Source organism: Podarcis erhardii, assembly GCF_964252035.2.
Source record: "Podarcis erhardii genome assembly, chromosome: 7".
In the NCBI taxonomy this organism is placed as follows: Eukaryota; Metazoa; Chordata; class Lepidosauria; order Squamata; family Lacertidae; genus Podarcis; species Podarcis erhardii.
The window spans coordinates 92031365-92058904 of NC_138511.1; the positions used below are offsets into that span (position 1 = coordinate 92031365).

Sequence of the window (27540 nt, forward strand, 5' to 3'; positions counted from 1 at the left end):
AAGCCCAGCAAGCAAACACCAGGCCTCTTTTTCTCCTCTTTATTAGAAAACCTTTGGTGCCAAATATATTAAAGAAGGGGTAGCGGAATGAAGGGGTCATATCAGTGGTGTAGCGTGGGGGGTGCAGGGGGGGCCGGGCGCAACATCTCGGGGTTAGGGTTAGGGGGCACAAATCCACGGGTTAGGGGCATAAATTACTTCCCTTGCTGACAACGCACGCTATGCCACTGGGTCATATACATGCTCAGTTCTGGTGGCGCCTGGCTTCTCTGAAGGCTGGAGATGTATCTTCTCTGGCCTTCTGCTGGGCACTGGCTTGTTCATCTTCAAGCAGAGTCTGTGGCAGCAAAATGTTCTGCAGAAAAGGCCACCCGGAATTCCAGATGTCGCCACGCCCAGCGAGGGAACGTGGCTCGGTGGAACACAGCAAGGGAAGAGCAGAGGTTGCCAGAATTGCCACCTAAGGTCCTGCGTTTCAAAATGCAGCCGCCTGCGATCTACGGAACTCCTAGCCACAGGGTGATGTACGCAGACACACTGAACTTAATGGGGATGGCTAACCTAGGTTCCTTGACTTCTGTGACTCTGGAAGAAAGGCGGTGCGCACATCATACATTTAAAGCACACCCAACCACAGGAATCCTGGGTATAGCTGTTTGTCAAGGGTGCTGGGAACTGTAGTTCTGTGAGACTCACGCTACAGTTCCCCGGATTCTTGGAGGAAGGGAATGTGCCGCAAACGGAAGGGGCATGCATAGTTGGGTACAAGTTCCTTCTTTTTCAAATGAATGGAGGAGGACAGGCCTAACAGTGAATATTTGTGTTAACAACTAATAACTGAACACTTGGGGGGGTTCCTCTCTCCTTTCACCAGGTGCTACAGCCCATCTCTGAGCAGATGCAGCCGGGCACTGCCCTGCAGGAACAGATTCTGGAACCCGCCGGAGGAAGAGCCTGTGGAACTCCCAGAGACACCTTTCTTCTCTCCATGCATTATGAAGAGTTCGCGCCCCCCCCCAGCACTCCCTGCCTTCTAAGTGGGTGGTGGCCCACTGTACGTGAGCATGAGGTGGAAGGAACTGGCGTAGCGGTTTTGCTGGAGGCAGGAGAGCTCCGACGAGAGCTCCGACGGGTACAGAGGGAAGGGGCTGGCCAGGAACAGCAGCAGCAGGATGGCGCTGAGGATCATCACCATCCTGTTCCATATGGCGGGGAGTCTGGGGGGCTTCTGGGTTCGGAGGCAGGAGATGATCGAAGGCTCTTCTAGGCTGGATCTGGAAGGAGAAGCAAATGGTTCAGATTCGTAAATCTGGTTGTTGGGACACTTCTTTGAATAAATAATAATAAATAATAATAATAATAATTTATTTATATTCCACCCTCCCAGCCAAAGCCAGGCTCAGAGTGGCTAACAACAGTAAAATAATACAGCATTCTTTATAGACTTAGGTAAAGGGACCCCTGACCGTTAAGTCCAGTCGCGGATGACTCTGGGGTTGTGGCGCTCATCTTGCTCTATAGGCTGAGGGAGCTGGCGTTTGTCCACAGAAAGCTTCCGGGTCATGTGGCAAGCATGACTAAGCTGCTTCTGGTGAACCAGAACAGTGGGCAGAAATGCCGTTTACCTTACCGCCGCAGTGGTACCTATTTATCTACTTGCACTTGACATGCTTTCGAACTGCTAGGTTGGCAGGAGCTGGGACCAAACAACGGGAGCTCACCCCGTCGTGGGGATTCGAACTGCCAACCTTCTGATTGGCAAGTCCTAGGCTCAGTGGTTTGACAACAGCGCCACCCAAGTCCCTATATTACATTATTGCTATTGTACATTACATTAAAGGTAAAGGTAAAGGGACCCCTGACCATTAGGTCCAGTCATGGATGACTCTGGGGTTGCGGCGCTCATCTTGCTTTGTTGGCCGAGGGAGCCGACATACAGCTTCCGGGTCATGTGACCAGCATGACTAAGCCGCTTCTGGCGAACCAGAGCAGCGCACGGAAACACCGCTTACCTTCCCGCCGGAGTGGTACCTATTTATCTACTTGCACTTTGACATGCTTTCGAACTGTTAGGTTGGCAGGAGCAGGGACCGAGCAACGGGAGCTCACCCCGTTGCGGGGATTCGAACCACCGACTTTCTGATCAGCTCGTCCTAGGCTCTGTGGTTTAGACCACAGTGCCACTCACATCTTTATGGACTTAGGTAAAGGTAAAGGGACCCCTGACCATTAGGTCCAGTCGTGACCGACTCTGGGGTTGCAGCGCTCATCTTGCTTTGTTGGCCGAGGGAGCCGGCGTACAGCTTCTGGGTCATGTGGCCAGCATGACTAAGCCGCTTCTGGCGAACCAGAGCAGCGCACAGAAACGCCGTTTACCTTCCCGCCAGAGCGGTACCTATTTATCTACTTGCACTTTGACGTGCTTTCGAACTGCTAGGTGGGCAGGACTTACATGGACTTACAGGACTTATGGACTTACAGGACCTCAAAAGGTCACTTCCACAGCAGGGTCAGAGGTCTCCTCCCACAGCCCTCTTTGGCCTCTCAGGGTTGGAGCCGTCAGAATCATAGCAGATTTGGCTCCCAAGGCCGAGCAGCTGCCCAGCCCTATCCCGAAGCGCACAGCAGAGAGATGTCTTTGTCAAATTGGAAGGCAGCTCGCTTACCCCTGCTCAATGGTGATTGCGATTTCTGCTGGCCGGGAGTCAAGGTGCTCCTTCTTGCAGATCTAGGAAAACAGGCACAGAGAGTGAAAAGGAAAAGCAGGCAATAAACGAATAGAAAATTAGTTTTCATTGGTGGCGAGAGAGATTGGGGGCCATGGTTGGTTTGACTTCATTTACAGTGGTACCTTGGTTCTCAAACTTAATCCGTTCCAGAAGTCTGTTCCAAAACCAAGGTGTGCTTTCCCATAGAAAGCGATGCAAAACAGATTCATCCATTCCAGGCTTTTTTAAAAAAACCCTCTAAAACAGCAATTTAACATGGATTTGACTATCTAACGAGACCATTGATCCATAAAATGAAAGCAATAAACAATGTACTGCAGTCACGTGATCAATCAATCAGCAGCTGAACTGGGTTCCACACAGTCACAAAAACAACAAAAAAAGAGAAGCAAAAACGCAAAATAAATAGCAAACAATAGACAGACCTCAGCGTAATATTCAAAAAGGAAGTGTGGCACTCAAATTGGAAGTGTAACACTCAAAACAGAGCATGTTTGACTTCCGAAAAAGGTTCACAAACCAGAACACTTACTTCCGGGTTAGCAGTGTTTGGGTTCCAAGTTGTTTGAGTACCAGGGCGTTTGAGAACCAAGGCACCACTGTATTATGTTCCCACAGAGGAACTTAAGGTCCACAAATGGCAACATTTTGGAGGTCCCGAGTCGCAAGGTGGTTAGACTGGTCTCAACTAGGGCCAGGGCCTTTTCAGTACTGGCCCCGACTTGGTGGGACGCTCTGTCACAAGAGACCAGGGCCCTGCGGGACTTGACATCTTTCCACAGGGCCTGCAAGACAGAGCTGTTCCGCCTGGCCTTTGGTTTGGACTCAGTCAGACCCTTATGTTTCCCTCCCCTTATGGTTTTGATTTATCGGCTACTTTTAACCTTGTTTTTTTTTTCTTTTCCTATTATGTTTTTACTGTAATTTTACTGGTGTTAGCTGCCCTGAGCCCGGCTCTGGCTGGAGAGGGTGGGGTATAAATAAAAATATTTATTATTATTAATATTATTATTATTGCAAGGAGATGCCACCAGGGCTAAAGTCTGGTAGGAAGCACGAGCTCAATGGGCCTCCTAAATCCAGAGGGGTGGAAGTGGCTGGAGGTTGTCCAGTGTTACCCAAAGAAAGCACTCTGCACATGCTCAGAAGTGCATTCCTTACAGCTTCAGGATCTCCAAGCATTCCTTTCTCGGTTGCAGCCCAAGGCAGCGAAGCCACAAGGATCCAGGGATTCCTTTTCCGGTACTCCCAGCCTATCAACTGCTTCCCTGCCCAATGCTGCTGGCTGGGGTTGGCAGAGTTGTCTTTTTCGCCCGTTGCTGTGACTTCTGCCTCTTGGGTCGTTTCCCGCTTGCCTGGGATTGCACTGGGAATTGCAGATTGAGGACACGTAGGGAGACAGGCCCACAAGTCCCAGTGACCTGCAGAGTGGACCGTCAGATTATAAGGTGCTGCCCTCTATGGAGCCAGATCATTGGTCCATCTAGTTCAGTGGTGGCTACACTGGCTGGCAGTAGCAGGATTTATTGCCCAGGACTGAACCTGGGACCTTCTCCATGCAAAGGATGTGCTGGACCAAGGAGTGGTGGGTTCTCCCCCTGTTATTTGGAGCACCTGGTTGGCATGCAGAAGGCCTTGGGTTCCATCCCTGCCATCTCCAGGTAGGGCCAAGATGGGAAAGGCTAAAACCCTTGACAGCCACTGACCATCAGAGTACACCAATATTTCTCAAACCTGAGTCCCTGGTTGTTGTTGGACTACAACTCCCATCATCCCTAGCTAGTAGGATGAGTGGTCAGGGATGATGGGAGTGTCGACATGTAGAGGGGCCGGGAGGCCAGCTGGCAAGCCCAGCTCGGACATCTCCTGCCATCGGCCCATGCTCTGACGTAAATCAGCGACCCGAACTTCAAAAGCCAGGGCACGCAATTAGCAGAGTGATGCCACTGGTCCCATCACCTCCTGGCAAATAGAAGGGGAAGAAATGGAGGCAGTGAGACATTTTACTTTCTTGGGCTCCATGATCACTGCAGATGGTGACAGCAGCCACGAAATTAAAAGACGCCTGCTCCTTGGGAGAAAAGCATTGACAAACCTAGACAGCATCTAAAAAGTAGAGATATCACCTTGCCAACAAAGGTTTGTATAGTTAAAGCTATGGTTTTCCCAGTAGTGATGTATGGAAGTGAGAGCTGGACCAAAAAGAAGGCTGATCGCCGAAGAATGGATGCTTTTGAATTCTGGTGCTGGAGGAGACTCTTGAGAGTCCCATGGACTGCAAGAAGATCCAACCTCTCCATTCTGAAGGAAATCAGCCCTGAGTGCTCACTGGAAGGACAGATCCTGAAGCTGAGGCTCCAATACTTCATGAGAAGAGAAGACTCCCTGGAAAAGACCCTGATGTTGGGAAAGATGGAGGGCACAAGGAGAAGGGGACGACAGAGGACGAGATGGTGGGACAGTGTTCTCGAAGCCACCAGCATGAGTTTGACCAAAGTGCGGGAGGCAGTGGAAGACAGGAGTGCCTGGTGGGCTCTGGGTCCAGGGGGTCACAAAGAGTCGGACACAACTAAACAACAAACAACAACAACTGCACACACAGAAGTAGGCATGAGGCGTAAGTCATGCTACAGCTACAGATTTCTTGAACATAAATCAGAACAAAGAAACATGTCGTCTCTCTCTCATGTCGTCTCGGAGAGAACAGCAAAAGCAAAAGCTATGCACAAAGGGAAGCTCCCAGCATACTGTGCTGGAATGTAAACAGACATGCAACATGCAACAATTTCATGTCTGTTCCTTAAGGTGGAACGGAATGCTCACCAGGGAGTTGTGGACTCGAGTTTGAGAAACACTGGTGTGCACCATCTTTCCTCAACCTGGTGCCCCCCCTCTCCTGATGTTTTGGACTACACCTCCCATCAGCCCATAGCCAGCACAGTTACGGGAGTTGCCGTCCCAAGAGCTTGGAGGGCACCAGATTGGAGGAGCCTTGTGCAGAGAAGGCACAGGAGATTCCTGCACCCAATATATACGTTCTGTACAACCCGACATGTTCTCGTCCTGCTCCATCGGAAGAACTTACTTGTTCCACCTCCAGCTTCCCTCCCATCTTCTCCCGGCAGCTCTGGCCCAGCCAAGTCTCAATCCGTTCGGGGTCAAATCCCATCGGTTCCGCTTGGCAGGGGCTCCCTTTCTCTGGCGGCCCATTTTGGGGGTGCTGACATCCCTGGAGCTCCCATGAGTGTGACGTTCCTACCAGAGAAGGCAGCAAGAACATCAGATCAGGGTGGGAATCCTGTCCCTAAAGTGGAACTCCAGTCTCCAGAGTAGATGGTCACAGAGCGCTGGCAAACAAGAAGGAAACGGATGTGCCTGGTCTTTATTGAGAATGTGTTTCTCATTTGCTTGCCAGCAGGTTATACGGCATTGAGCATCCATCCTGAATTGCTTGTGTGGTGGTTATAGGTCTTCCGTTATCCCATGGGTATGCAAACTAAGGCCCAATCGCCCTCTCAATCCGGCCCCCGGACGGTCCAGGAATCAGCATGTTTTTTTACATGAGTAGAATGTGTCCTTTTATTTAAATTGCATCTCTGGGTAATTTGTGGGGCCTGCCTGGTGTTTTGACATGAGCAGAATGTGTCCTTTTATTTAAATTGCATCTCTGGGTTATTTGTGGGGCATAGGAATTCATTCATTTTTTTTCTTCAAAATATAGTCCAGCCCCCCACAAGGTATGAGGGACAGTAGACCAGCCCCCTGCTGAAGAAGTTTGCTGACCCCTGGACTTTAACCAGTCATTTATCCACACTTTTAGCACATTTTCCCCATCACTTTCCTAACTGCGTAAATTAATAAACAATAAATTATACTCCGACTTTTCCCCTGACAGGATTCAAGTCAGCTTAGAGATAAAAACAAGAACCACTAAAAACACAGTAAAAACAATAATTAAGAAACAATTGTGGTCGTTTTCACACCAGAGTGTTTTAATATACTATAAATGGGCAAAAATCTAAACTTCCAGTACGTCATTGACTCAGTCTCGCCAAATGCTGGCAATCTGGAGAAAGCCTTTTGCGCCAGACTTTACACACCTGCTGAAAACTTTTCTATTCTGCCAAGTCTGTGCTGGCAATTAAGAGCACATCTTTCAAAATAATCATGTGGTTTCTGATTTTGACTTTCCATATGGTTTTTTCCAATTTGTATGGTTTTATGTCCTCTTGTTGTAAACTGTTTTGATTTTGTTTTAATGAAATAACAGCATGAAAATGTTTTTACAAATAAGTTCCAGGCACACCCAAAGGGATGATTCATCTTATTAAACTAGCATCTCCTCTAAAAAGACCCTGGGAGATCAAATGAAAGGACTTACCAGAACTGCACCTTTTTATTTCCTGGTCTGTGACAGAGGAACTGAATTGATCCCACTCCACTTGGAAGCCATTCTGCACCTGTAAGGAAGGAGGGGAAAGATGGGGGGGGCAGTTATGAAACGACAAGGAAAACTATTAAATTGGCAAGAAGAACGGCAAGATTTTGGGGTGGGGGAATCAGCCATTCTGAAAACCAGATGGGGTAGGGGGGAGGGGTTACGTGGCATGGGGTGAACATGGTTAATCTGTGGAACTCTCTCCCACAGGAGACAGCGATGGCCACGAGTTTAGATGGCTTTAAAAGACAATGGGCAAATTCCTGGAGGAGAAGTCTTATCAATGACCACGAGCCAGGATGGCTATTGCTCACCCTCCACATTCAGAGGGGAGAGTTGCTCTCGCACTCAGGTCCTGCTTGCGGGTTTCCCAGAAGAGACATCTGGTTGGCCCTTATGGCCTTCCCCAGCTTGGCACCCTCCAGATGTTTTGGACTACAACTCCCATCAGCCCCAGCTACGAGGCAGTAACTGGCCCAAGGTCACCCAGTGAGCTTGGTGACTGAGTGGGGATTCAAACCCTGCCCTCCCAGGTCCTAGTCGACGCATGGCCACTGTGAGAAGAGGGTGCTGGACTAGATCTAGCAGGCCAGCTTAAAACATCCTTTTGTTGCTGTATATACCTATTTTAGGCAGAAAAGTGAAGCAACCATGTTCCTGCTCTCTCTCTTCCTACCAACCCCTGGGAGTAAGACCTCTTCCACCCACCCCAGCCATTCCCAAATGCTTACAGAAAAGTCTTCCCGGCTGCCACATCTCAAAGGCAAGGAACGGGATGCACAAACACAAGGCCTGCACTTCCAGCGAGGTTCTTCCCACTGGCCCATACCTGCAGGGTAACAAAACAGGTGAAAGGACCACTTCAGAATATCTGCTTGTGTTTTCTTTAAAAAGTCAACTTCCAGCCCTTATGAGCCTTCTCCAGCTTGGGACCCTCCAGATGTTTTGGGACTACAACTCCCATCATCCCTAGGCTAACAGGGCCAGTGGTCAGGGATGATGGGAATTGTAGCTCCAAAACAGCTGGAGGGCCAAGTTTGGCCATGCCTGTCCTAGCCCAACAGCCTAAGCACAGTGCCTCTTCCGCGGTGAAAGACTCTTAGAGCTGAAGGTGCTGTTTGATGGGGGTCCATTAGGTCCAGTCGTGACCGACTCTGGGGTTGCGGCGCTCATCTCGCTTTATTGGCCAAGGGAGCCAGCAGGACTAAACCGCTTCTGGCAAACCAGAGCAGCGCACGGAAACGCCGTTTACCTTCCCGCCGGAGTGGTACCTATTTATCTACTTGCACTTTGATGTGCTTTCGCACTGCTAGGTTGGCAGGAGCAGGGACTGAGCAACGGGAGCTCACCCCGTTGCAGGGATTCGAACCGCCAACCTTCTGATCGGCAAGCCCTAGGCTCTGTGGTTTGGACCACAGCACCACCCCTGTCCCTGTTTGATGGCTGTAGGTGCTCAGAAACTCTGAAACGAATGATGGGGGTGGAGACGGTGGTCATGATGATGATCATAATAGTAATAATAATAATAGTAGTAATAATAATAGTAACAACAACAACAAATTATTTCTTATACCCCTTCCATCTGCCTGGGTTGCCCCGGACACTCTGGGAGGCATCCAACAAAAATACAGCATCAAAAATTAAAAGCTTCCAGCGACAGGGCTGCCTTCAGATATATTCTAAAAGTTGTGTAGTTCTTTATCTCCTTGATATCTGAAGGGAAGGAGTTCCACAGGGCGGGTGCCACCACTGAGAAGGCCCTCTGCCTGGTTCCCTGTAACCTCACTTCTCGCAATGAGGGAACCGCCAGAAGGCCCTCGGAGCTGGACCTCAGTGTCCGGGCAGAACGATGGGGGTGGAGACGCTCCTTCAGATATACTGGACTGAGGCCGTTTAGGACTTTAAAGGTCAGCACCAACACTTTGAATTGTGCTCAGAAATGTACTGGGAGCCAATGTAGGTGTTTCAAGACTGGTGTTATGTGGTCTCAGCAGCCACTCCCAGTCCCAAGTCTAGCTGCCGCATTCTGGATTAGTTGTAATTTCCGGATCACCTTCAAAGGTAGCCCCACGTAGAGCACATGGCAGTAGTCCAAGCGGGAGATAACCAGAGCATGCACCACTCTGGCCAGACAGTCTTCGGGCAGGGAGGGTCTCATCCTGCGTACCAGCTGGGCCCTTGTTCCTGTGTCATGATTCAACTCAGCTCCATACTCCCAAAGTGGGGGCCGTCCCTCCCTCCCAGGCCACGCCTACCTGTGATGGCGCTGGAGTATGAGGAGTCCTCTTCATCATGCGACGTAGATCCCCCTATATCCACAGAAGGATCCCACTCCAGATCCACGTTTGCCTCTACAGTGGGAGCTGGCTGCTGGCGGTGCAGCGAGGGGTTCTTTGGGGTCGACTGGCGCATGGGGGCAGCAGGAGGCTGGGGCGGCCCAGCACCATCATCGCCCCCCCACTCCAGGGATTCTTCCGCGAGGGACTCAGACTCCAAATCGCTGTCCCGGTCCGACAGCCACTCTTCCTCAAAGACCTGGGGGCAAGGTAATATGTTCAGGAGAGAAAGAGAGAGATCTGCAGACACGGAAGAGTTATCGTCCACTTAAAGAAATCTCAGGCAGTAAACTTACTGCACCTTCAATGCCCATTTGCAACACATCCTTTCAGTGGCGTAGCGTGGGTTGTCAGCACCCGGGGCAAGGCAAGTAATTTGCGCCCCCTAACCCGTGGATTTGCGCCCCCTAACCCGTGGATTTGCCCTAACCCCGGATGTTGCGCCCGGTGCGGCCGGCCCCCCCTGCACCCCCCACGCTACGCCACTGCATCCTTTCCCTAGAGGAATTCGGAGCGCTGTCGTTTTCCCGTCACAGAGTTAAAATTTCCAGCTTAGCCCAGGATTCTTTGAGGGGAAGAACGGGCTTTGCATGTGCTTTCAAGATACCGTGGGTTCCTAAAGAGATGTCCAAGATTGAACCTGGGGATATGCTCTGCAAATATGCTCTGCCTCTGAGCAACGCCCTTCACTTGCAAGGGGCTGGATTCTGTGAGATTTTGACCAGCTTCAGCCCATCTGAAGCTGATACAGGCTCGTCTTATCTTGAGCCCAAGCAGAGCGTCGTCACACAGCAGAAGGATAAGCAGTATGTGCTACATTCTTAATTTTTATTTACACTCTATGCTGAGAGAATACAAACATGCATCTTGCCTCTGTGAGAGCAGAGAAGCAACTCCTCTCGGAAACAAAGAACACCGAGAGAACAGTGAAAAACAGGAAACCAGTGAATGTCACATCCAGTCTCCCATTCCCGTGGGAATCCAACAGTAACTCTGACTGTGGAATGCAAAACAATGTCTTGTGACTGCAGTTGCTGCTCAGTGAGGGAAATAGAAACCAACAGATTCTGCACCCTCGTAGGGGTTTCTGTCCTTCTGTCATGCAATTCGATATGATACGATACTCTTTATTGTCATTGTCCCATACAGAACAACGAAATTGAAAAAAATCTACATCAGACATTCAAAAACCAACAAGCCTGCTATCCCAGCTATTCCAACCTGGTTAGCCCCCTAAAAACTCTGATACACCATTTTTAAATACAATATACTCCCATACAGACTCCTTACACAGCGTTTAAAACCAAAATTGCATTTGGATAGAAACTGTTTCTCGGGCGGCTGGTCCTAGTCGCCGGTACTCACCAGCCGCATGCTGACCAGTCGCCCCTGGAAGCGGAAGACTCTGCGGAAGACCTCCTGGCAGAAGCCGCTCAGGTCCTGCAACTCCTCCTCCAAGAGCGCTGCGTCCTCAGGCTGGCTCTTCTGGATCAGAGCTTCCCCGTCCACCAGCAGGTGGTCAATGCGCTCTGCATTGGCCTGGACGTCTTGCTGGAACGCCTGGGCGTCAGGAAAGAGAGAGGCAAAGGGCTTATCCCTTAGCTGGTTTTGGACTACAATTCCCATCATCCTCCCTAGCTAGTAGGACCAGTGGTCAGGGATGATAGGAGGCAGTGACTGCCATTAACCTGGATGGCTTTAGATGTGTATTTCGATCTGTTTTTCGTTTACTGCCGATTTTAATCTTTTAAAAATACAGTATTTTAACTTGCTGCTTTCTTTTTCTTTTTTTTATACGTTTTTATTATTTTTTAACATATCAATTCCAGCAGTCATACAACATAACTTCTCATCTTATACAATATTTTAGACTTCCGTCAACACCTCTGATGATTTTCCGTTCTTTATCACTTATTATGCATTTCTTAATTTCATATTACCTTTAATTGTCCTTAACTAATAATTCTCCTCATTGTCTTTTTTGCAACATTTCAAATAATTCACCTTACAAAACTTCTTGCAAACCTACTAGCGTAATCTGTTCATCACAATTGCTTTTCAAATAGTCCGTAAGTTTACTCCAGTCTTCTGAGAATTGCTGGTCCCACAGGTTTCAAATCCTTCCTGTTAATTTATCTAATTCTGCATAGTCCATCAATTTCACCCTCCATTCTTCTTTCATCGGTAGTTCTTCTTGCTGTTTTCAACTGTTTTTACTGATAATTCTATGGGTCCCTCCCTATTTGTAAACTGTTTTGCTTTTTAAAGAAATCAAGCAAAATTTATGTATTTTGGGGGGGGGGGAAAGAAATCAAGCAAAATATACATTTTTATGCAGTGATTTTTTTTCTGGGGGTATTCAAAGGTATGCAGTACCGACACCTCCCCCCCAAAATGTTTAATTTGTGGCACTTCCTGTAACAACTTCATGGTGAGTAAGGTAAAGGTAAATGTACCCCTGACCGTTAGGTCCAGTCATAGCCGACTCGGGTTGTGGCGCTCATCTCGCTTTACTGGCCGAGGGAGCCGGCGTACAGCTTCCGGGTCATGTGGCCAGCATGACTAAGCCGCTTCTGGCGAACCAGAGCAACGCACGGAAACACCGTTTACCTTCTCGCCGGAGTGGTACCTATTTATCTACTTGCACTTTGACGTGCTTTCGAACTGCTAGGTTGGCAGGAGCTGGGACCGAGCAACGGGAGCTCACCCCGTTGCGGGGATTCAAACCGCCGACCTTCTGATCGGCAAGCCCTAGGCTCTGTGGTTTAACCCGCAGCGCCACCCGCGTCCCATGGCGAGTACCATCCCTTAAAAAAACAAACACTGAAATTAATAAGATAAATCTCTGAGCTTTTGCTGGACACTATCCATACATGGATTATTATTTTTTTTGCAAGAACATTGAGGTGTCCAGAAACGTTTCCCTCAGCAAATGTCCACCTGCTCCAGATGCCAGGTCCTGAGCTGAGATACCAGACTTCAGAAGCGTTCGGTGAATCCCTGGGGAAACGTGTAGCCTTGTGGGAAAACTGCAAGAGTGCAAATTCTTGATTCCCCCTTTCCTCAGCTTTTTCCCTACCTGCAGCTGTATCATTTTCTCTAGCGACGTCCCTCCGGAGAAGTGTTCCACGTCGGTGAGTCGGAGGTCCAGCTCCACCAGCCACACCCGGATGGTCTCTTTCTCCAGCTCAAACTTTTCCCACTGGTTCACAAAATGCTGGCAGGGGGAGGGGAGGGAAAGAACATATCAAATACCACCCTTTATTCACAGAGCTAAGAGATACCTGGACAATATTGTAGGAGGAACATCTGCCCTGAAGCAGCTATTCAAAAATGGCCCAGGTTATACCTGTGGAATCATAGGATGCATGAAATCCACACTCAACTCCGAGTATATTTCAGTTATCCCGGAGGGAATGTGGACCTCAAGGTGACTGTGGACCTCCAAGGTCCAGCGCCCACCAGGACCCACCTTCAGCCTCTTGCAAACGGCAGCCGTCCGAGCCTGAAGGTCGTCCCAGCGCTGGTTGACCTCTTGCACCGTGGGCCGGAGCTGTGGGCCGATGGCCGCACTCCTCACCAGCTGATGGTATCGCCTGTTTAAGGATTCCAGAGGAAGCAGCTTCTCTGACACTTGTCTTTGTAGCACCTGGAAAGGAGCCATGCAAAATGCCAGTGGGGATTGTGTTGCAGGAATTTATGTATAGGTTGGGGGGGGGGGTTTGCCCCTCCAGCAGATATCCTGCACATGCAGCCCACTACCAAAATCAGCACAATCGCTTTTGTGACTTTTGTGATTTGTCCCCACAAAACACTTCATCACAGTTTCTTCCTATCTATTCAAAGCGCCTCTGCTGCAGGATACCAAATGTAAGAATTCACTGATAAATGCATCTATGTACCGGCTCACTGGAAAACTTCAGAAATTCCTATAGACATGTGAGCTCAGCTCCTCAGCAGCCCCTCTGCCTGAGTGATGATCCCTGGCGTCCTGACACCTGAGTGCCAGAAAGGTAGCCCTTCCAGAAATAACAAACCCAGATGAAGACAAAAGGGTGGGATGAACTTGGCTGGGAAACAGGGAAATGTAAAGATCTCTTTCGTTACACTTGATGGGTGTTTGGTGGAGGGCAAGGGGAACCATGGGGCAGGGTCCAGGATGCTCAGATTACTGCCACCAGACCTCCCCTTTCATGATGTAACCCTGATGTAGTTTGGGGGAGTGTAACATGGGGATTAGCAGCTAATAAAACTTTGGGGGCTCTTATGTTGGGGGCTTCCATCTTGTTCCACCTGGTGGCAGGTGGGAGTCCTGTCCCAACAGTCTTCAATCAAGACCAAGCCGACTGGCTGCTGTTTTGCTCTGGGATTCCTGGCTGGTGTCCTTGCTTTTTTGTCCAAGGGAGCCCTCAGATTTCTCCGTTAACAGGGAGTATTGAGACTAGAGCAGGGAAAAGTCTTTGCCCCCACCTCCCTACAAAGTGGTCCAATGCTGCTTGCAAACAAATAAATGGGTGATAAAATGTTATTAATGTAAGGTTAGCAGGTGTCCCTGTTTCCTGGGGACAGTCCCCAGATTTACAAATCAGTCCCCTGACAAAATCCATTGAAGTTGAAAAACGTCCCCAGATTCATTGAAAAAAATCTGGTAACCTTATATTAATGGTTCATGAAGCTTTTGTGTGGATTCACTCAGAAGTCGGTTCTGCCTCCTTTCTGTGTGATGCCATGATCTTTTAAAAAGCTGCCTTTTAAAAATATTTTAAAGTGCATTTTCCTCTCAAAATCATTTCCTTCAAAATACCCATTTCTAAATGTGTTCTCTCTCCAATATATTTTGATACGTTGTTGGGCTATGTCGGTGGTTCCTTAAGTGGACAGACCCACTCCTTGGGGGGCAGTAGGATTACCTAGGGGGCGGCAGAGGGGTGCCGAAGGTGTATATGGCCACCAGACTTTGAAAAGCTGGCATTGCTGGATCAAGTCCATCCATTCTGTAGACTTAAACTAAATTGTTTTAACTGGGTTTTGAATAAATATGCAATTAATTGTTAACTGTTTTGAATTATCGCATTATTACTTTCCTTAGTGGGCTGTGCAAACCGCTATTCCAGAATAATGCTTTTCAAAGGCTAGGGCAGGGGGCACTGAGAATGGGTTTAGGGAACCAAGCAGGCAGTGGCCTGAAAAACTTTGGGAACCACAGGATTGTGGCTAACTTTATTAGATTCAAATTTGGCTTCCCACTAAGAAAGTTGTTGGGGGATGAGTGTTCAGACCCCTCACTTGTGGGGTCCCTCAGGGTTCCGTCCTCTCCCCCATGCTTTTTAATATCTATATGAAGCCGCTGGGAGAGATCATCAGGGGGTTTGGGCTGGGTGTTCATCAGTATGTGGATGATACCCAGCTCTACCTCTCTTTCAAATCAGAACCAGTGAAGGCGGTGAAGGTCCTGTGTGAGTGCCTGGAGGAGGTTGGAGGATGGATGGCGGCTAACAGATTGAGGTTGAATCCTGACAAGACAGAAGTACTGTTTTTGGGGGACAGGAGACGGGCAGGTGTAGGGGATTCCCTGGTCCTGAATGGGGTAACTGTACCCCTGAAGGACCAGGTGCGCAGCCTGGGAGTCATTTTGGACTCACAGCTGTCCATGGAGGTGCAGGTTAATTCTGTGTCCAGGACGGCTGTCTACCAGCTCCATCTTGTACACAGGATGAGACCCTCCCTGCCCGCAGACTGTCTTGCCAGAGTGGTGCATGCTCTGGTTATCTCTTGCTTGGACTACTGTCATGCGTTCTACGTGGGGCTATCTTTGAAGGTGACCTGGAAACTACAACTAATCCAGAATGTGGCAGCTAGACTGGGGACTGGGGACTGGGGACTGAGGACTGGGGACTGGGAGTGGCCACCAAGCCCCCATAACACCGGTCCTGAGAGATCTGCATTGGCTCCCAGTACGTTTCCGAGCACAATTCAAAGTGTTGGTGCTGACCTTGAAAGCCCTAAACGGCCTCAGTCCAGTATACCTGAAGGAACGTCTCCATCACCATCGACCAGCCCGGACACTGAGGTCCAGCTCCGAGGGCCTTTTGGAGGTTCCCTCGCTGCGAGAAGCCAAGTTACAGGGAACCAGGCAGAGGGCCTTCTTGGTAGTGGCACCCGCCCTGTGGAACACCCTCCCATCATATGTCAAAGAGATAAACAACTACTTGCCATTTAGAAGACATCTCAAGGCAGCCCTGTTTAGGGATGTTTTTAATATTTAATGCTGTCTTGTTTTTAACACTTGATTGGGAGCCGCCCAGAGTGGCTGGGGAAACTCAGCCAGATGGGTGGGGTATAAATAATAAATTATTTATTATTATTATTATTATTATTATTATTATTATTAATTAATTATTATTAATTATGATGGTGATGATGATGATGATAAATGTCCTTGTCTGACAGCTGTGCACCTTCCATTCCCCTGACATTTACTCACTGTGAAGCAGGTGTGAGGGAACCGTAGACCCTCCAAATATTGCCTGAGCTACAACTCCCAAGAACCCCAGCACGTATGGCCAGGGCTGGAGAAGAGTTGTAGTTCAACTGTGAAGCCCGAGGGCGGGGCCTGTATTGATTCCAGATCTCTGGGTTCTGTGATGAAAGCCATTGTGATGTAGTGGTTGACTAGCACCTTGGAAACCAGGGTTCACATCCCCACTCGGCCATGAAGCTTAGCTCACTGCTGGTGACCTTGGGCCTCGCTGCCTCTCAGCTAGAATCACAGAATTGTAGAGTTGGAAGGGACCCCCAAAGGCCATCTAGTCCAACCCCCTGAAACGCAGGCATCTTGCCCACAGCCATCCCTGGCTGGGCTTGAACCACCAACATTCTGGTTACACACACTGACCCACTGAGCCACTCAGTGCACTGACTTACTGTTGTGGAGATGAAATGAGGAGGGTGGGCGCATTGGAGAAAAAGGCGGGATGTAAAATAAATAAGTAAATTATAGGTGCTTTATAAATTACCTATACTGAGCAAACAGAATGAGGGGGAGAGATGTGTAACCCAGAAGCAGCAGAAGTCACAGCGCCTGCAACATTTCCGTGCAAATTGCGTTTGTCGTAAGTGATGCTGCAATGTCAATTAACGCACCACCGCAAAATTAAGCAAGTCCCAGAATCATCTCCATTCTAGCAATTCCACCTGCTGGCTGGCAGTCCAGATGCCTTGCTTTCAGCGCTATGAATTTCTGAGTGAGCCGTTCTCATCTTTCCGTTCCTCTCTGTTGTGCAGAAACACGCACACAAGGTGACCTGGATTGCTGCAGCTTCAAAAGTTGTTAATTCACACAAAAGTGTCGGTGGGGAAGAGAACAAAGGTGCATTCTCTCTCCCGCTGGCTTCCCTCGGAAGGGTGGCCCATCCTTCCTAAAGGCCTCACTTGTTCACTCATTTGTTATTTTTGGCCCCTCGCTGCTCCTTTAAGATAAAAGGGCTGGCAAATCCCAAGCTATCAAATGAGTCCCTGGCAAGGAAGGCTCTGTAACTGCAGCTTCAGGGCTGCATAAGACACAGAGTGCACTTAAAACACACGGATTCCCCTGAATAATCCCAGGAACTGCAATTCAGAGTGCTAAAATTCCCAGCGTTCTTCGGGGGGAAGCAGTGTGCAGTATGTGGACCGAGAACTCCCAGAAGTGCAAGCTGGATTTCGAAGGGGCAGAGGAACCAGAGACCAAATTGCAGACATGCACTGGATTATGGAGAAAGCTAGAGAGTTCCAGAAAGACATCTACTTCTGCTTCATTGACTATGCAAAAGCCTTTGACTGTGTCGACCACAGCAAACTATGGCAAGTTCTTAAAGAAATGGGAGTGCCTGATCACCTCATCTGTCTCCTGAGAAATCTCTATGTGGGACAAGAAGCTACAGTTAGAACTGGATATGGAACAACTGATTGGTTCAAAATTGGGAAAGGAGTGCGGCAAGGCTGTGTATTGTCTCCCTTCTTATTTAACTTATATGCAGAATTCATCATGCGAAAGGCTGGGCTGGATGAATCCCTAGCCAGAATTAAGATCGCTGGAAGAAATATCAGCAACCTCAGATATGCAGATGACACAACCTTGATGGCAGAAAGTGAGGAGGAATTAAAGAACCTTTTAATGAGGGTGAAAGAGGAGAGCGCAAAATATGGTCTGAAGCTCAACAACAACAAAACGAAGATCGTGGCCACTGGTCCCATCACCTCCTGGCAAATAGAAGGGGAAGAAATGGAGGCAGTGAGACATTTTACTTTCTTGGGCTCCATGATCACTGCAGATGGCGACAGCAGTCACGAAATTAAAAGACGCCTGCTCCTTGGGAGAAAAGCAATGACAAACCTAGACAGCATCTTAAAAAGCAGAGACATCACCTTGCCAACAAAGGTTCGTATAGTTAAAGCCATGGTTTTCCCAGTAGTGATGTATGGAAGTGAGAGCTGGACCATAAAGAAGGCTGATCGCCGAAGAATGGATGCTTTTGAATTCTGGTGCTGGAGGAGACTCTTGAGAGTCCCATGGACTGCAAGAAGATCCAACCGATCCATTCGGAAGGAAATCAGCCCTGAGTGCTCCCTGGAAGGACAGATCCTGAAGCTGAGGCTCCAAGACTTTGGCCACCTCATGAGAAGAGAAGACTCCCTGGAAAAGACCCTGATGTTGGGAGAGATGGAGGGCACAAGGAGAAAGGGACGACAGAGGACGAGATGGTGGGACAGTGTTCTCAAAGCTACAAGCATGAGTTTGACCAAACTGTGGGAGGCACTGGAAGACAGGAGGGCCTGGCGTGCTCTGGTCCAGGGGGCCACGAAGAGCAGGACACGACTAAACAACAACAAAATTCCCAGTGTTCCTTGGGGGGAAGCAGTGTGCTTTAAAGGGCATGGTGTGTAAGCAAAGCAAGGGCCAGACAACCCGGCCCTCAGGAGGTCCCTCCTTACCTTAAACCTTTGCAGCTCTTTCTTGGAATTGGCATAGGAGACCTGCGAGGAGTTTGGGGAGACAGCCATCAGCTCAGCAGCCCACAGCCAGTCCTGGAAGCGGAAGAGCAAGTCTTGGAAGGCTTTCTGGAGTTGCCATGCCTGCTCCTCTCTGGTACGGGGAGAGGAATCGATCCGTCAATGCACAAAACCAAGGCAGACTCTGGGAAGAAGGACCACCCCACCAACCACCTGCCAGAACTCCCATCTTGAATTTAAAAACATTTATACAGGGTGAGTCTTTTAAAAGAGACTCACCCTGTATACTCTGTATCCACGAGGCCTCTTTTAAAGGACTCACCCTGTAAATAGCTTAATTTTTTTTAAAAAAACAACAACACACCTCTAAATGTTATTTCAATTACTATGTACTTTTAAAAACTTTTTTGTGTGTGGCAACAGGCCTTTGCAGCTGTTTAAATGTTGATTGATCAGTCTCCTGAGTGATTATCTGTATCCCCACCTGCACTTTATATTTAAGGCACTACGATAGCAATTTAAACTGTCATTGCTTCCCCCAAAGAAATCTGGGAGCTGTATTTTTTTTAAAAAAATAATGTTCTAATTGAAAGATTTTTTCATGAGTAACAGAAGTACATTCCGCGTCTCTGCTTTCAAGTCGTAGAGTCCTTCATACAGTTCAGCTACATTCAGTTTTGAGACATTATTAGGGATAGTATGAATTTGAGGGAGAGAGAGAGGTGGAGAAAAAAAATATGGGAAGAGTTGTAAACTTTCATTCCTTTTCGTAATACGTGAGCGGAGCTATAGGTATCTTGGTTTTGCTGTAGTTTGTTCAGGATGCTGAGAGTTCTTATGAGATGCCCTATTCCCTTCCCAGAGTGGTTTAGCAATAAACCCCTCTCCATGGGGAACTCTGGGAATTGTAGTTCTGGGAGGGGCTCTCCTAACAACGCTCAGCATCCTGAACAAACTACACTTCCCAATATTCCCATCCACCATTCCCACGACTGTTCAAAGTGGTATCATTATGCTTTGAATGTGCGGTGCGTGGGTTATTATCTCGAAACTCTTTTTATTATCTCGAAACTCCATTTTGCATTTCGCACTCCCTCCTGGATACGATACAGTGGTACAGAAATACTGGTCTGCCCCACAGAGGACCTTAAGGTCCATGAATAATCATAGTTTAGAGGTCCCAGGCCCTAAGGAAGTCAGACTACCCTCCACCAGGGCCAGGGCCTTCTCAGTGGTGGCTCCGACCTGGTGGAACACTCTGTCCCATGAGACCAGGGCCCTGCAGGATTTAACGTCCTTCCGCAGGGCCTGTAAGACAGAACTGTTCCTCCTGGCTTTCAATTTGAACTTAGCCTGATCTTTTATTCCCCTTCCTCCCCTTTTTATGAAGATTCCCCGCTCTGAGACCCCACAGCTAATTCTCCCCTGGTCTCCTCGCTGGCCCAAATAGGACTAACTTAGCCTGCTAGCCCTGGTGATCATCTAATGTTTATTGGATGGATTTCCCCTCTAAATCGATTTCTGAATTTTGAATTTATTGTTATTCACGTTTTATGCTGTTTTTTGTTGCATCAATTAAATGTTTTAAATTTGTTGTTCGCCACCCTGAGCCCGGTTTTCTGAACCAGGAAGGGCGGGGTATATATAAAAAAAAATTTATTATTATTATAATAAATAAATAAATGTTAAGGTTGCTCACAGCTGGGCAAGGGAACCTCTTTTGAGGGGCTCTGGGTCTTCACCCAAAGGCCTAGCCTAGTGCGCTAACCAAAAACCGGGAGATTTTTTCAAGAGCTCACCTGATGCGTTTCTCGACGGACACTGTGGAAAGGTCGCAAGCAGCCATCTCTGGCACCAGCTGCTCTCCACGGAGCGTGGCACATCCGTGGCAGTTGCTGAAGTCAAGGGGCATTTCCTGCCTCCAGCCGATTCTCTGCATCCCCAGTTTTGGTGTGATGGCTTCAGCTGACTATGTCTGTGGCGGAGGATGTGCCAGCCCTGTTCGAGAGTTTGCAGACAGTGCGGGAAACAATGAATGCCACATGGCGCCCCCCTCGGTTCGTGGAGCGAGTTCAGGATCTGCCCGCCAACTCTGTCTGAGAAGGAGCGCAGTTAAATTTTAGAGAAGGAAAGGAAAAGAGAGAAATTAGCCGTTGCAGATCTCGAGGAAGGGGGAATGTCAAAGTCTATCTGGAGAAAAGACAAAGGGTGTCAAATCCAATTTCTGACAGGCTTAGCCCAGGGGTGGGGGAGCCGCGAGAAAGGACTCTGGGCATGTGCCGAGTGCATTTACCTAAGCATCACCACACATCTTGGCTAAGAAATAAAAACACTGAGGGCGAGGGCAAAGGCCAACAAAAGACCAACAAGTTTCCTTCTCCTTTAGTTTATCGCTTAGGTAGCCAAGTTCATAACGACATATCTGCTTCTAAGCAAATAAGCACAGGAAGGTTTATTGCCCAGGGAACCCATTAATTAGTATTATCTTAAAGTCTGCTGAGAATTTTCCGCATCACCTACTGTGCACCATCAGTGATATAAAAGGAGATCAGTAACAGAGGCTCATGCAGTCCAGACTGGAAAATTTTCAGATGAGATTGATGGAAGTGAAAAAAATGTATAAGATGTTAAAATATGTTTCATTACTGTTGAAAACGATATGTTGAAAATTAACAAAAAGTTATATATATATAAAAAAGAACTAGATGATTCTCAAGGTCCCTTCCAAGTCTACGATTCTCCACTCCAGCCCCCCCACTATGATCATTCTGGTCGCCCTTTTCTGAGCAGAACTCTGCAGAGCACAGCAAAAATGGCAATCAAGGCAGGAAGACGAGCGGAAAAAGAAATGTCAGGTTTAGCAAGAAAGCTGCAAAGCCAGATTCCACACACACAGAGAGAGACACAGACACACTTCCTCTGTTGTGGTTTTCACAATTAACAAATACTACTCTGAGGTGCTGGATTGAGGGCGGGAGGGATGGCATTTCAAACTGGCATCCAAGAAAGAAAGAAAGAAAGAAAGAAAGAAAGAAAGAAAGAAAGAAAGAAAGAAAGAAAGAAAGGACGACTCAGTCCTTTTGTTAGAAGGAAAAGACCAAATGGGTTTTGTTGCAAAGGAAGCAATTTAGCCAAGATTCGCAAGAGGCAGAAGAATCACTGTCTGAGCAGAGGCTGTTCAAAGAAAAGAAAAGGAGGGGGAACCATAGAAGCATAGAATTGTGGAGTTGAAAGGAGAACCCAAATGGTCATTTGGTCCAACGCCCTGCGGTGCAGGAATCACAGCTGAAGAATCCCTGACAGATGGCCTAGCCAGGATTTTTGTTTTGGGGGGGGGCAGGCCTTTTGTTAGCAGAAAGTTTCCAAGCACAATTCAATGTGTTGGCACTGACCTTTAAAGCCCTCAATGGCCTCAAAGGCCCAGTATCCCTGAAGGAGTGTCTCCACCCCCATCGTTCTGCCCGGACACTGAGGTCCAGTGCCGAGGGCCTTCTGGCGGTTCCCTCCCTGTGAGAAGTCAAGTTACAGGGAACCAGGCAGAGGGCCTTCTTGGTAGTGGCACCTGCCCTGTGGAACGCCCTCCCACCAGATGTCAAAGAGAAGAACAACTACCAGACTTTTAGAAGACATCTGAAGGCAGCCCTGTTTAGGGAAGCTTTTAATGTTTAATAGGTTATTGTATTTTAATATTCTATTGGAAGCTGCCCAGAGTGGCTGGGGAAACCCAGCCAGATGGGCGGAGTATAAATTATTATTATTAACCGTAAATGGGAATGCCTTCTCCCTAATCCTTAGTGAGAAAGAAAGAAAAAAAGATACTTTGCCCATTCTCAAAGGTACTTTTGTCCTTATGATTAGCTCTGGGAAAAAAGAATTAGCCAACAAAATTAGCCAACAAAAAACGCCTAACAAAATTAAGCTCCACCTGGCTCTCTTTTCCTCCCAAAAGGCCATGGAAATGGTTGGGAACAATGCCAGCCTCCTTCCCTTTTATGCTCAGAAGATGCCCCCCTCTCTGTGCCCTGCCTTATCAGCCCTTGTGACTTTTTCAAATATTGCAAATATTCTCACTGCAGCTAAAACAAACACCATGTTTCCCTGATGGCCCTTGCAGAATTATTGCGGCACCAAAGCAAGCACAGCAGCAGCTTCCCTTGGGTCGTCTGCGGCGTCCCCTGCCAATAGACTTGGCAAACACGCATCGGTGTACGCAGAGGTTTGCTTGGCTTCTCTTTTGGCACGTAGCTGAGGGCATGCACCTTGCAAACGGGCTGGCCAGGGCACTCCAGCCAGGGATCTGTTATCCAGAGTTTGTGGGGTGAAACAGTAAACAGGACAGTGGCTCTAAGCATACACAGAGTTCAGTCTCTTTCCCGCACAGGTGTCCATACCTGCCTGGGATCAGGGAGCACAGAACCCGTGCCAAAATCTGTGGTCTCTAGGTAGATCGGAGGCATCTGGTTTTCCAAAATTGAGCATCCAAGCTACATCCAAGCCAGAGGAAATATATGGTTTGATTAGCCAGAGTGAGAAAGAGGCATTCCTCAAAGTTGAAACAGCACCACAGAAAGGAATGAAACGGCACCACAGGCAGGAAACTATTTTCAAATATAGGGCTTTGGTTCAGCTAGCTTAGTGTTGTCTACACTGACCAGAAGCAGCTCTTCAGGGTTTCAGAGTGTCTCTGGGCAATGTTTTGCTGTGGGACCCGTGGTTCCTCTGCATGAAAACTTTTGCACATGGTGCTGTTGCCGTCCAAATGCCAGCCTGCATTCCTCACCCACCTTTAATCTTGATGCAACCTTTCTGGTGAAAATCCACTCCTATAAAAATAAACCTCTTGCCAATATGACTTTGCAAACTATCCTCGTTAACTGTGTGCCTTGTCGATCCCATAATTTAGCAGCAAGAGAGAGTGTGCCACACCTGCAGGATTTCTATCTGCGATTTCACATAGGTCAAACAGCCACCAAGAAGTCCAACAAATATATTGTTCTAGCATATTGCAATGACATTTTGATTTCCCAAGATGGAACAGGCTGTGTCTCTCTGCCTCACGCCATCGTTGTAGTTTTCCAAACTGGCCCCAGGCCCCTCACTGGCATGATATTCACTAGGCACGGTACTTAGATACAGCCCCAATATTTGCATGTTTTCAAATGGCAGAAATTGATCAAAGGTTTGGGTTTTGTCTGTTTCTCCAGACCTGCACAAACATCCAGTAGTACGGCTCAGCTTTAGAAACTTTTAGCAACGCCAGCATGCCAATACCTGAGATAGTGAGATAGCCCACAAGCATGCACAGAGTGTGATTCATTTGCCATTGAGTAAACACTGCCTCTCTATAATTATCTGGCATTTTGAGAAGCGTGCTCCCCCCCCCAAAAAAAAATTAAACTGAAGGAACTGCAAGAAGCAAATAATTTAATACCCAAAATTTAATAAAACACAAATTGCTGCTCCTTTATTATTTTCATTGCCTATTTACTCTTAATGCACTGAAACCAAAACAGCCCCAAATGTGCTCTTAAGGTGCCATCCTACTAGCCTAATTTGGACTCCTTAATAAACTGCGTTTCACATCATCCAATCCAGCAATTTAGGCTGCAATCCTCACCCTGAGAGGTGAGAGCAAGCTGCGTTGAATTCAACAGGATTTCCTCCCAAGTAGACGCGGCTGGGCTTGCACTGTAAGACTGCAGTCTGACATCATGCAAACCTTCCATAGTTCCAGTTACAGATAGGTAGCCGTGTTGGTCTGCCATGGTCAAAACAAAATAAAAAAATTCCTCCCAGTAGCACCTTAAAGACCAACTGAGTTAGTTCTAGGTATGAGCTTTCGTGTGCATGCGTGTATCTGAAGAAGTGTGCATGCACACGAAAGCTCATACCTAGAACTAACTCAGTTGGTCTTTAAGGTGCTACTGGAAGGAATTTTTTTATTTTGTTTTGATCATGCAAACCGAGACTGAAACGCTGCCAAGTTTTATGGCCCTTCACTCTCACCCTGACAGCAATTTAAGGAGCAGGTAGAAGAGGTTTCACTTCACGCCGGGGGCATATAAGCCTCAACCTGGAAAGCTGGCACGGGCAGGTGGCGACTTACCTGAACTGCCTTTCTAAAGAGTCACGCAAAGCAGCCCAGATTCGTGTGGATCAGCGACCCCCGCCAGATCGAAACCCAGCGTCTGCGGGAAGCTGGGAGGCTGCATCGACAGCCTGACCTTTTGCATTTCTCCCGCGCGCCTGTCAATCATTAAACAGGTGTCCTAGCGCGGTTGCCACATCACCCACAGCGGGGAACGCGCAAGAGGCGCAACAGCTGACTCCATCCTCTCCTCTGCAGGGCGCGCACACCTTGATGGATGGAGACCTGGAAGCGACGCGTGGAGAAAGGGGATGGACTTTGCAAGCGAAGGGTTGAAAAGGGCAACCCCAAAAACGTCTGCCCCAAACCTCTGCCGCTCCTCCTCCTCCTCCTTCCGCCCTCTCTCCTTCCTCAACAGGTGAGCTGTGTTCTCTCTGCAGATACCTGCACAAAGAGAAACCAGGAGCAGGGAGGGTTGCCAGGTAATTTGATTCTCCAACGGTAACACGGGTGTGTGGGGAGGGAGCCCAACCCATCGGTGCACTCCCTCGGACAAGCCAGGTGCTTCTTCTTCTTCTCCCTTTGCAACGAACAAAAAAGAAAGCACACACTCTGCACCGCGCAAGCAAAGGCTGCAGTGACCAAGGAAGAGGCGAGAGAGAGGGAATAAAGCACATCTTCACGCAGCAGTAAGGAGAAATGGTGGCCTTCTCTCCCCACTCATGTGAATGGCTGTACAAAGAAGAGCAGGCAAATCTGTGGAGGAGAAAGCTATCAATGACTGCCAAGGGACCTGCCTAAGCTAGATTGCTTTCAGGCAAAATTTCTACGATCTCTGCTGCAGGTACCCAACTGTGCCCCCAACTCCATGTGTCTGTTAGTAGCTGGTGAAAGCCTAACAACTTTGGTTGGCCCTCATGGCCGTTCACTTAATCAAATCTGGCCCTCTTTGAAAAAAGTTTGGACACCACTGTGCAGCATCGTGCATTAAATGCATGGCGTTAAAAGTGGCTTGGGAGTGGAAGGGAAGAAAGCAGAGAGGCCAACCTTAGGTGCAGCCAGAGCCAATGACATCCCATCCTCCTCCGTGCTGCTGAGTTGTACCAGGACAACCCTAAGGAGGAAGTTCACAGCCAGTGCCACCCCCTGGACTGGAAGGCAGACAGGTGGGGACCAGGGCTGGCTGAGCTGGGGTGGAGCAGTGCCAAATTTCCTCCAAAGGACCGGCCTCCACTGACAACAGTACAATTAACACACAACAGCAGAAACACGCAATAAAAGATTGGGCAACCGAGGCCAGTAAATGCTTGTTTGAATAAAAATGTTTTTAAGGTGCTAGCAAAGGCAGAATATTGAGGGCGGCCGCTGGATCTTAGACGGAGAGTCATTTCCCCCTGGCACCAGTACCATCGTGCCCAACAAAACCTTGTGCTGATAAATAGGCACCTTCTCGCTTGTGTACATTTTAAAGGCTTCCTAGTCTAGTGCACTTTAACCCACAGCCCAGATGCAGAAGGCAATGAAGTCATAGGTGCACGGTGGCTCCTTGTTTTACCAGACAGGATAAAGCCGCATGAACAGTATGCCATAAACTTAATCAAGTGGAATAATCAACATCGTAAAGTTATGAACCAGGATGGAACTGGCTGTTTCCATCTCTTGATAGCAAACAACACCAGATCCTAGGATATCAGAAGGAAGTGACCTGAAAATGGGCATTTTCTGCTGTGGCCCCTGCACTGTGGAATGCCCTTTTCTCTACCACATTTGAAGCATCGCCCAACAATTGCATCAGACCTCTTGTAAAGACAGCGTATCTTTTGCCCAGGCTTTCCCTGATGCATAATATTGAACCCTGGTATTAGTGAATTCCTGTTTTTATGCTGTAACTGTTTAAAACACTGTTCCATTGTGCGTATGTTCTCTTTTTGCATATAGTTTTGAGATTTCAAAATATTAAGCAGCTTAGAAATGTGCTCAATTAGTAAACAGGCTCTCTCAGCAGCCCACTCTGTGTATTCCCACAAAACTTTGCACACAGTTGCCTCAGACGCTGTTGCATCTGCTTCAGATGTTGCAATGGCCCCGTTGTGTCCCAGTCGCACTACAAGATGCCTTGAATCTGGACAGCTGTTTTGAATGAAAGGCAACAGTCCACACAGAAATATATGTATTTTTAATTCATTGTATGTTGAAAAACACCCCAAATTTTAAGCCTTTGAAGTTCTCCAGTTTCCTACATATACAAAAATGTACGACTGCAGAAGCCCTACTGGTTCTTCTCCCCTCAAGGCAAGCTGCAGAAGCAAGGGTCTGGTTGCCAATGGAGCTGGTAGGGCAGAAGCCAGGGAGGCGGACAGTAGGGGGAGCCAGAGTCAACAATAGGCAGAGCCAATGCCTTCTAGGCTTGGCCCCATCTTCCTCCCTGCTCAGTTCTACAAGGGGTTTTGGTGTGGGTTGCCACAAACGAAGACGAGGCCAGCAGCTCAGCCTTGGCCAAATAACGTTGAAAGCCCATAATATCCAGGTGACGTCCTTCCGATCGCTGTTTCATGGGCCCAGCAAGCATGTCCAACCTAAACCTCTTTTATTACAGTATTTCTGTTGATTGTAGCTGGCAAAATTGCAGCCCCGACACATTCACGGTCCTGGCGATGGAAGTTTTTGACGTCTGATGATTCTCTGTGTTTTTATATTATGCTGGACGCCGCCCAGAGTGGCTGGGGCAACAAAGTTAGAAGGGTGGGGTGTAAGTAAAAAATTATTATTATTATGGAAGACTTTGAAACACTTGACTCTCCTAGCTCGCTATGCTGGTACAATAATATTTACCCATAACTGGACAAAAAATTACCCATAACATATGCCTATTAAAAAGGAATTTCTTATTTGGTGGAACTTTATTTTGTATTCCAGTGCATCAGACATACAGTCCTCTAGGTCAGCAGCATATCTGCA

At 48.1% G+C, this 27540-nt stretch overlaps 1 protein-coding gene across 4 annotated transcripts; it reads right to left on the reverse strand.

The window, feature by feature from the left end:
• Positions 1 to 235: 235 nt before the first annotated feature.
• Positions 236 to 27330, reverse strand: SYNE4 (spectrin repeat containing nuclear envelope family member 4). 4 transcript variants are annotated; one of them, XM_081869093.1, is made up of 12 exons: positions 24601 to 27330; positions 20294 to 20586; positions 18477 to 18627; positions 12976 to 13152; positions 12583 to 12720; positions 10869 to 11063; positions 9423 to 9702; positions 7899 to 7996; positions 7111 to 7189; positions 5815 to 5984; positions 2667 to 2728; positions 236 to 1274 (listed from the first exon to the last, which is right to left on the reverse strand). In XM_081869093.1, the coding sequence occupies exons 2-12, from the start codon at positions 20431 to 20433 to the stop codon at positions 1034 to 1036; spliced, it is 1731 nt and encodes a 576-aa protein (XP_081725219.1). In that variant the 5' UTR covers positions 20434 to 20586; positions 24601 to 27330; the 3' UTR covers positions 236 to 1033. The 4 variants fall into 4 exon arrangements, with proteins under 4 accessions (XP_081725219.1, XP_081725218.1, XP_081725220.1 ...); XM_081869092.1 differs by having other exon boundaries at positions 20294 to 20590; XM_081869095.1 differs by lacking the exons at positions 236 to 1274; positions 2667 to 2728 and adding an exon at positions 3960 to 4150 and having other exon boundaries at positions 20294 to 20590.
• Between the last annotated feature and the right edge of the window lie 210 nt (positions 27331 to 27540).

What these genes read in the sequence shown, in the direction of transcription:
- SYNE4 (XM_081869093.1), bottom strand. Translation starts at nt 20,433, where the DNA reads ATGCAGAGAATCGGCTGGAGGCAGGAAATGCCCCTTGACTTCAGCAAC. An exon ending in GACTGGTCAGCATGCGGCTG is followed by an intron (nt 9,703 to 10,868) that starts GTGAGTACCGGC and finishes CCTTGCCCCCAG; the next exon opens with GTCTTTGAGGAAGAGTGGCT. An exon ending in GGAAGCTGGAGGTGGAACAA is followed by an intron (nt 2,729 to 5,814) that starts GTAAGTTCTTCC and finishes CTGTTTTCCTAG; the next exon opens with ATCTGCAAGAAGGAGCACCT.